The 10,411-nt window shown below is 40.6% G+C and overlaps 1 protein-coding gene across 1 annotated transcript; it reads left to right on the top strand.

Annotated features, from left to right (window-relative positions):
* Positions 1–3,245: 3,245 nt before the first annotated feature.
* LOC106744900 (mitochondrial pyruvate carrier 1-like) lies at positions 3,246–6,062 on the top strand. The gene is made up of 4 exons (XM_014620038.1): positions 3,246–3,437; positions 3,707–3,902; positions 4,381–4,481; positions 4,996–6,062. Exons 2-4 carry the CDS (start codon positions 3,844–3,846, stop codon positions 5,166–5,168), a joined length of 333 nt encoding a protein of 110 aa, XP_014475524.1. The 5' UTR covers positions 3,246–3,437; positions 3,707–3,843; the 3' UTR covers positions 5,169–6,062.
* Positions 6,063–10,411: the final 4,349 nt, after the last annotated feature.

The raw sequence follows: 10,411 nt of genomic DNA, 5'->3' as shown, positions 1-10,411 counted from the left end.
CGTAGCGCGGGGGTGTTGGCAAATACGTTGGACGCATTCAGATCAGTTTCCGAGGGGAGCCCGCCACGCGGGAAAGACGACGGAGTGGAGTAGAAAAGGTTTTTCGGGGCGCGTCAGCAAGAAACATCAGAGGCCGTGCCATTTCCTCCAGTCGAATACAAATGAAATACGTGCGAATGTACCGCGTGCTTTCGCTTTGTGCCGCGCAGGAATTGATGCGTGAGTCGGGTAACTTCGTTTCGACTTTACTCTTCGTACTTCTACATCCCGCGCGAATAATTAACGAATTCGTCGAACTTCAAACGATTGCTCTCTCTCTCTCCTACTAATTTCATTCGTTATGGCGCGAGATTGCACTCTTCGTGTATAATTTGATATGCCAAGCGTACGTGAATTTTTCATCTTTGAAACGTTAATTTGCTCTTCGTTGGGTCAATTCGTTGGGTTTGTGAGGCCCAGTGACTTTTCCGGTGTGCCCTTAGTTACGTATCTATGAATATCCACAATAAACAGATATTATAGTTAATCGTAAAACTTTAATTGCGAACTATTATTGTTGTTAAAGAAAGTAGAACGTTCTTACGTCATTACTCAAATATACTTCAAGCGATATATATATATATGTATATATTTAGATTTATACGTAGTGTAACTTCTCGAAACACGAGGCATTATAAGTTTAACGATTTTAAGTGATTTTCGGAACCGCTGATAGGTCAGAATAAATATTGATACATGTCAAAGGGAATGTCGCGTGTAAATGACATTCCGGGAGAATCGCGAAACGTGCGCCACGGAGTAATACGCGAGACGGAAAATAGCGGCAATACTCTTGAGTGCCTCGGATGGTGGCCTGGGGGACCTGGGGACCGCGGGATAAGGATTTGCTTTCGGATGGGGAGAGACACTCGTGCGAATGCTACATACGGGAATGCATATGCAGGGAACATAGCCGATTCTAGGTGCGTGTATATCGGGCGCCTACTCGGGGCGCTCGATACGCAATCCAGCCTTTTCTGAAGATTGGATACCATGAGAATGAAATGAGAAGAGAAAGTTCTCTGTATTTTACGTAAACGGTTGACAGAGAGCTTTCCTGTCTATCGTCGCGTCTCCAGGTTGATTTGAACATATGAATTGAAGAAGCCGATGGAGAACTTGTATTTTCATAACACGACTCGGCCAGCAATTTCGAAATTATCTGCACAAAATACATATGTTGTCAAAAACATGTTGTAACACTTTTTTTTAATAAGTTTCGGAACGCATCCCGTGTTCAATAGGAGAATTTAATTTTCACGAGATACATTTTCCTATTGAATATACAAGATGCATTGCGAAACTCATCGAAAAAACTTGTGTTGCAATGTTGTTTTTTATGATTGCATAGAAGACAAGTTTTTCGTTGGGCTTAATATAGTTAAAATTAAGTTTGACTTGTGTTTGTTTAATATGAACAACATAATTTAATATCAAATATCATTTTGAATAAAGATATTGTTTCACTAGAGAATGTTTCACTAGAGATTGTTTCACTAGAGAAACCACGTTGTTTGATAGAAAAAAAAAAAACAGTTGTAACCATTATAATACTTGAATAAAAATACAAAAGAAATATATTATATTTAAGATATGTAATACGTTATACGTAAATATGTTATACGTAAAGATATTTATTGTTTGAGAAAGCAAACAATCCTGTTTGTTGAATTAAACGCTCGTTTGTTTGCTTCACTTTAAAGATAAATTTGTTTCAATGAAAGAAATTTTATTAAATTTAAAGAAATCTTTTTAACCATATACGTTTGAAGATTATTTCAAAAATCACATCGCGAATCAAATTGCATTAGATGTTCACGTCGTACATTGAAACGATCGTTCGTTAGCCGAGTAAATACTAATGTCTCACAAATCTCGCAAGCCTTGCTAAAAATACGGCTCAGTCGTAGCATAACTTTGAAAGGAATAACATTTAAGAATAAAAGTACGGTGTTTCGATACAAACTATGTATATTTTTTCGCGTGAAGAATCTATACCGCAACTACACTTCCACGTGTCTCCGCAAGCCTCCGCAAAACAATGCAGTGTATTTACTCGGAGAGAGGAATTGCTCCGAGACTCCGGTAGCGATCATGATCGCTTATCGAACTTGGAATATCGTCAGGCCGAGGGTGCCGGGCTCGCCTTGACACACTGCTGGTCTTCGAGGGTCCCACAATCCGCCCCCTTCTTAGATCAATAATACCATTCCCGTGGCGACGCATGCGCGCCCGCCAGCATCCCCCGTTACAACCCCTGTACGCGAGCTGGTTTCAACCCCCGTTGAGCCGCGTTCAGGACATCGCGTACCCCTCCATGCAACATTTATAGCGCCATCAATATTATACGCGCGAAATAATAACCTGTGCATTTATTATGACGAGAGTGGGAGGATGTCTTCTAGCAAACGCCACCTTTCCCGTAAGATGATGTAAGAAGAAAAAAAAAAAGAAGAAGGAACGATAAAATATGCGTGTGAACTGTTACGCAGATCGATCGACCGGTGGGGAATGAAGGGTCGCGGCGGAAGACGGATCGGTGCGTGCGACCAGTCTATTGTCCGGTTGGTGAGCAAATTGTTTAATCAACGAGGAAATCAAGAATACGTCGCGATATCGAAGAAAAATATTGTTCTTCATTACGAGCTTCCACGCATATTCCAAGATTATTTTACATCATGAATTTATTACTGTCTATCCTGATAAAAAATTATAGTTGAATTAATCAGAATGTGCTTTGATTAGAGGAAATGTAGTTACAAGCATTATTATGGTTTTTATAAAGGTTATAATAATTCTTATAACTAGAAATTTTATTTGTGCACTTTATCAATGTATGTAAGAGATTACGCATGCAGAAGTTAAATGAGCGACAAAAACAGAGAAGTTGAAATACTTCGTAATTTCCATTCATGAATTCTATTTACACGTAGACCAACAAGTGTCAAGGCGTCGTATAAAAATCGACTGACACTATAAATCAAGTGTACATTACATACATATTAATAAGTGCACGTCCTCGCATTCGTAATGCAGCCAAGTACGCGTGCAACCTTCATATGCAAACGAGTCCACAAGGAAGTATCTCTGTTACGAAACCTCATCTAACGATGCTTATTTCGCAAACAACGAAGCGAAAGATCTCGACTTGAAATTCCGGTTTTCCGACGATCCTTCGTTGACGCTTCAGTAGTCATAGACTCGGTTGAAAAGATCACGCGCAGCTCGGCCGTTCGGAAAAGTCTGTATTAGAACGACTTGAAATCAAAGTGCGGAAAGTATAAACGCTTTGCTCCTCTCAGGAAGTGCTTTGCAACTTTGTCCCTTATCGTAGTGATAATGTCGTGTTGCTTATCGTCCATCAGTCATAAAACATCGGTGTGATTTTATGTGCATGTGTGAGTATATTCACGCTTTGAAATTTAATTTCTAAAAAGAGTCCCGAGCGCAATAAGATAGCGCGTCAATCATATCGTCGCGCGTGGACACTCAAGGAGGAAATTACCGTGGAAATCGACACTGATTAGAAATTCTCGAGATGATGATAAGCGAGATCGCGTGCCCGTGATAAAATCATAGCGAGTCGCGATAACGGAAGTAACAACCGCTTGGAAATTAACTACGTTTCCGGGTATTGATTTTATCATTTGATTTCGACGCCTTTCAGTTGGAACTGTCAATATCGAAGCTGATTAGGGTTACACACAAATATAACCAATTTGCCGCGGATCCACATGACCTCGTGGCGTGCGTGACTGAAATTGTTCTTGCTAAAATTGAAAACGTGTCACGACTTCCGCCGTCATGTCTCGGAGAGTGCCAAAACCTCTGATAACCAAAGAAACTAGAGATTACTTAATGAGGTAATGTTCACCCAAAACACACAAACGAAGAGAATATCATATATGCACGGCAATTAGGTTAAATTGGAAGCCATTATCTTACATTAATGGTTTCATTATCGCCATTTCTTCCTAAATAAGAAATGCAATATGATGTATGAAGCGTATCTCATTTCTTAAAAATTAAATCTATGTGTAAAATCGATCTTTCTTTAGCGAGAACGTTAAAATTCGCCATTACTCTTTCTAATTTCGTAATTTCTAATTTGATATGTAATTATCAATGTATACGATTTTTCACTTGCGTTTAGATATATTACATTGTACTTTATTTACCATTTGTAAATTATAAATTATTGCAAATAATTATTATGCAATTAACGCGTTTATCGATCATAGTTGCAAAAGTAAGTTTGTCTTCCTCTTAGAATACCGCTCTCAGTACTTTCGTATGTCCGTCGTAAGAGCATAATTTATGGAAAATGAACTACTTTTTAAGCACGCACTTCTGGGGCCCGGTATTCAACTGGATGATACCTATAGCGACCATATCCGACACGCGAAAGCATCCGAGAATCATTAGCGGCAAAATGACTTTGGGTGAGTTCGACATAGCTCTGCTGCCGGGCCTTTCGAAGAATTCATTCTCCGACTCATAATAATCACGTATCGCGACAGAGGCGAGCAGTGCGGCTGGGGGGAGGGGGAGGGAGGGAGAGGGATCCATAAAATAATTGCTGCTCGAGCGCAGCAAATAACCGTTTATTTCTTAATGAGCGGCACGCCGCGAATGTCTGAGATGCATACCGACCTAAAACAAGTCTACAAGTAAAATGTTACAGTAAAATGTTACGAGCCACGTTCGAGCGTAACGCCCGCTCCGAAAAGCTTCTCTCGAATCCTCGTGAATCACGTCCTTCTGCGGCAAGGGGAGCCCTAAAACTTATCTTCGGACGATAATGAAATATAAACGAACGAATATAATAGACGACGAGTCTCTCTCTCTTTGAAGAGTGTCGCGTTCGACTTCATCGCTTCATTTACTTTCTCATCGGATTCGCGCATTGATCGCACAGGTTCGACTTAATTCTCTTCCCTTCTGAACAATTTTCAGCCTTGACCCTCTATTCCATGGTATTCATGCGATTCGCTTGGAAGGTACAACCGCGAAATTTGTTGCTGTTGGCGTGCCACATGACTAACGCCGGGGCCCAACTCACGCAAGGTTACAGGTACCTTGACTACCACTATGGCGGGAAGCAGCAACTCGACCAGAAGAAATGGTAGCCATGCGAAAAATACAGCATGCGTACATTTACGCTTTCTTGCAAATATAAAATCCTCTCTCTCTCTCTCTCTCTCTCTCTCTCTACACATATTCGTTTATTGGTCTATCTTTGCTCGGGGAACTTCGTTTTAAGGTAATTGTAGCAGAATAACAACGACTCAATATATAAGTGAAGAAATACTCAAACATTATTATTCTTTCTGTAGTGCGGTGAAAAATTAAGTTTAAGATGGATGCAAAATATTCGAAGCAGATAAAAAAGAATAAGAAAGTTACAGCGTTATCTTGGGAGATTGTTTCTGTTCATCCACACTTTTTATCGCGCGCAAATGTATATAAAAATATATTCTATGCTATCGTTGCTTCTTATCAACTAGTAACGCTCTGGTACTCGCGGCAAGCTTCATCGTTGCCCAACACTTTTATTGCAACAATCTCAGATGCAAACAATAGCGGCAGCAGCATTACGTTTAACTGCGGCAATTATTAAAAAGCGTGCGCGTAAGCGTGTAATGTATTGTAATAATTGCTAATATATTGGAAAGCCGGCTCCTCGGGGTCTGGCGTAATGTACCCTGGCGCAATGTTAACACTGTTGCGTATAACCGAGCGATTCCGCTTATTAAGTTATTCCGTTACTATTCTTCTGGTAATTGTGGCTAACGCGATATTTATGATTCAGCGATTGCTAGAACGAGACCAAGCCGCACACTCCAAGACGTGTGTAGCGCCTTGTTTTTTTGCTAGATTATCTATTTCTCTTCGACGTTAACACGAAGATGATCAGAGATCACGCGGTTTTTCTCACATGAGATATTTACAGCATTTGCGCTTAAGTGATATCGTTCTTTCATTCGTTTCTCCACCCACGAGTTCTCGGTGGTGACTTTCAAATCGAAGAAATTGATCACAATTTTCGATCGCTTTGCTTTATACGCTTCGACATTATTTGCTAATAAATCTTTCTTCCTCCTCTCTCTCGTAGTTCCGTCAATCGTTACTTTTCCGATCGTATCCAAAGGGCACGAGTTTATTCGACTCGGCCCCAATTCGGCAGTACGAACGAATATATAAGGAGAGCAATAATTTTCTGGGGTGGGCGCGCGATAGCGGGCACTCGATCGTGCTAGGGTCATTTTATGGGATCTGGCACGGATCAGGCGCACGAATCTATCCCCGGTATTCCGGTTTTTCCGAATGCTAAGCCGCGCTGTCCTCCTCTTCTCCCTCTGTCCCTCTCAGTTCTGTCCGGGGATATAAAATCCACCCCCGACTAGCTGAATAAATATATATGGCCTTATTAGCCCTGCTTGGCGTCGATCATGCGACACGCCCTGTCGGCGCTCCTTTGCTGATCACTGATGAAAATGTTGCGGGTGACGTCATGCATCCATTTCTTTTCACGGGGCGAATTAATATATTGCCAATGAAAAATCACTTATTAGTAGCAGGCGCTACCGCGCGCGCGGTATTTTAGGCAAGGATGGCTTTCACTAACTTCTGATTAAGCTAGTCAGTCGATGAATTATAATAAAGCATCAATTTTCAATTCTGTAAATTGTCGCTCAAAAATGACTGGAAAAATCATAACTTTTATCGGTGTAGTTAGCAAGATAGAGCAAGTGATGTTTGATTGGCAGCAATTTTCAATAGTCCGGATGTTCAATCGGTCCGAAAGTCATCCCAAGTGCCTCTTACGAAAATATATTTCACATGTACAATTAAAACGCGTAGTACCACTACTTGTCCATCGTAGCCAATTTACGCTAATCGAAGGAGGAAAGAATCGCTCACACACACCGCTCGATAAGACGCGTTTTCCATTCACGTCCTTCGTTCCTGCGGGTTTTGTCGTGCACGCACGGAGACAATCGGGACAGCAGCGACGGGGACGAGGAGCGACGGGACGAGTCCTGCGGGACTGATTTCACAAACAAATGCCGCCGATTGAATCCTGGCATGTCGCAAGATGGATCGCTCTCTTTGAATCACAGATTACCCGCCGCCGCCTACCTTCCACCTCGTCTCGCTCCTTCTCGTACCGCCGCGTCTGCCCTCCTCCGCTTCGTCCTTCCCGCTGATCTCGCCACTTCGTCCTTCGCGGAGGCGCCTCCACCTCCGCGGACGGTTCTCTTCCAGCTCGGCAATTTGCCACATGCCTACGCAGCTGCGACCCTCTCTCGTCCCCTCGTTACTTGACGTTCCGAATCTTGCGTCAACGGCGACCAGATCAACCGGAATCGGTAAGAGGTCGACCAATCAACGAGAGACGACACCTTGTGTCGATTGTGCATGGAGTTCAAGCAGAGGTAAAGTATTCACGTACCATTTTCTTTCCAGACTCGAAAGTTTTGTTGAAATTAAAATTTAAAATTAAAGGTACAATTTTTGGATATAAACTAGCAACATTTCTCTAACAAAATATATGATAGTTTTATGGAAATTATTACATATTTCTCCGCAAATAATAATTTTTTTTATGTACGAGAATTGACGCTTCTAGAAATTTGAGTTCTAGGAACTTAAATTCATCTTCAGATGCAACAACTGAATGAGTAAATAACTGGAATTGAATAACGTTATAAATAACGGTGGAGTAGAGACATTGGGAGAGCAAACAGAGCGTCACTAATTCGATCGAGTTTCCGCCGATCGAAATCGCGCGAGAAACGGCGCCTCGGAAACGCCGAGCACAATCGGAGAGCGTTTCCGTCGACGAGTTCGAAATAATTCGATGAAGAGGAAAAGAGCGCCGCCGCGAGCGAAATGAACTGTAAAGCGGAATGCCTGGATTGTAAAGCCGCCCCCGCAGAACTGCATGAACTGTGGCGGACGAAAGAAAAAAAAGACGAACAGGAAAAGAGGAAGGAGGGAGGGAGAAAGAGAAACGGGGAGAAAGCCGAGGGGAACGACCCTCGCGGCCGAGACTTTTCGACGCTGGACGATCTTTAAATTAAGTGCGTCAGCTTATGACGCCCGTGTAAAGTCTCACAGGGTGGATTTTCGATGCGCGCGCGAGCCGAGCGTAAAGACTTCTGAAATGCGTGGCGAATGCGCGTCGGCGGAGACCCCGAGGGTGAAATGAATCAAGCACACCCTCACCATGCAGGACATACATTAGGCTGACACTGGACTTGCCATTCGGAATGCTGACGATTTCTTATGTCGGGGTTGGTAAGGAATAAGAGTATTTCTGGAAAATCGAGGGAATATTTCGAGCGTACGGAGGGGATCTAGTCATAATCGTTAAGCTTACTTACAATGTTTCTGATTATAGTGTAATAACGTACTTCCTAAGTGAACACGTTTTATACTTAGTAAGGAAAAAGTAGCTTCTCAGATAAAAGTAATTGTATGGGTGTAAACTTGACCTTAATAAATAATCTTGCGATCTCTCTCTCTCTCTCTCTCTCTCTCAATTATTTTTTGTACCTATAGATGAAACTAGAGTGTCAAGAAAAACTTCGATATTTTTTATCGCAATCGCTTTAATACAATGTAAAGCGGAATATCCGGATAACTTCGCGTGGATTCAACTTCAACAAATATATCTTCGCCGACTTTTCACCGAGATCTTCATACTATGATTCTTCCGGAACTACTGAATCGTCTAACTAGATTGTTATCGTACAGTCAGCCACTGCCGAAGCCACGAGACGTAGGCGCTTTCAGGTCTGTTGGACATAGCTACAAAAACGACGAACGGAAAACATCCCGCAGAGTTTAACGCACCAGTCGGTCGCGAGGCGCGCACATTTCTGGTGGATTCATAAAAATGTACTTCGGCCACCCCTGTAAAATAACACTGGAGTTACAGCGCGATCGTAAGCGTGCCATAAGGGCGTGAAAGCGCGCTGCGTTAAAAAATCATGAGGGTGCCATCTTGCGTATCGTCCCTCCAAATTACACNTATATATATATATATATATATATATATATATATATATATATATATATATATATATATATATATATATATATATATATATATATATATATATATATATATATATATATATATATATATATATATATATATATATATATATATATATATATATATATATATATATATATATATATATATATATATATATATATATATATATATATATATATATATATATATATATATATATATATATATATATATATATATATATATATATATATATATATATATATATATATATATATATATATATATATATATATATATATATATATATATATATATATATATATATATATATATATATATATATATATATATATATATATATATATATATATATATATATATATATATATATATATATATATATATACATTCCGAAGAGCACCATATCCACGTCTATGAATATGTGCTCGCGAGAATCGCGCATCATTCCTTGAAATGACAAAGATACGACTGTACACCTCTCTCGCTCCGCGATGGGCGCCATAATTCCACCGAAAATGCAAGTAATTTCGAGAAGTAGGAACGAAATGTTTGGCCGTTTCTCTCGAACACGTTTACGACGAGATGAGAAACGAAAATTCACGGGGAATGACGAACGCAAGAGTGCGAAAGGTTATGGGGTTGGGCCGACTGGTCGGCGCACTACGACGAGATGTTTTCGTTCGAGGGGGTGAGGTCAACGTAGATGGCAACATAATCCCCGATCGAGAAGCCTGGCACACATGGGAACATAGGGGACATCTTATCTTCATATTACACACCCATCGTGGTTCTCAACCTGAACTGTCAGTGTAATGTATCACCACACCTTATAAATACCCCAAAGTTGACGGATACAAATTATTTTTATCAATGATAATAGCACAAAAATCTATTCTTTGTTAAAAATATGAATAAAACTTATCACTTTTTTTTATGACTTACGTTCACTTCAAAAAATGTATTAAAGATAGCTTGATTGAAGAAATTTTCTCTTTTTTCTTTCATAGAATAGCTCCCTGAAATGTATATTTTATTCTCCTCCTCCCTCCGCCCCCCCTTCAAATGTATCGCACAAAATGCATATTTTATCTCATCGATGCTGCATTTTACCTAAATAGCAGCACTTCGCGAAATTAATAAATGCCGCATCGATTCTACGAGCGGATCGCGATCGATGACGAATAACGTATACTCGGATCGCGTTACTTTAAAAATTCGCAAAAAGCAGTAAACAACTCCTGCTTCTCGTGCTCGGCGAGAATCACGCGTGTTACCGGATCCGGAAGTAGACGGACGAGA

This window comes from Dinoponera quadriceps, unplaced genomic scaffold (genome assembly GCF_001313825.1).
Source record: "Dinoponera quadriceps isolate SergipeBrazil2010 unplaced genomic scaffold, ASM131382v1 scaffold1308, whole genome shotgun sequence".
NCBI classification, from domain to species: domain Eukaryota; kingdom Metazoa; phylum Arthropoda; class Insecta; order Hymenoptera; family Formicidae; genus Dinoponera; species Dinoponera quadriceps.
The sequence above is the reverse complement of the archived record's forward strand: the minus strand, read 5'-3'. Positions and strand labels throughout refer to the sequence as shown.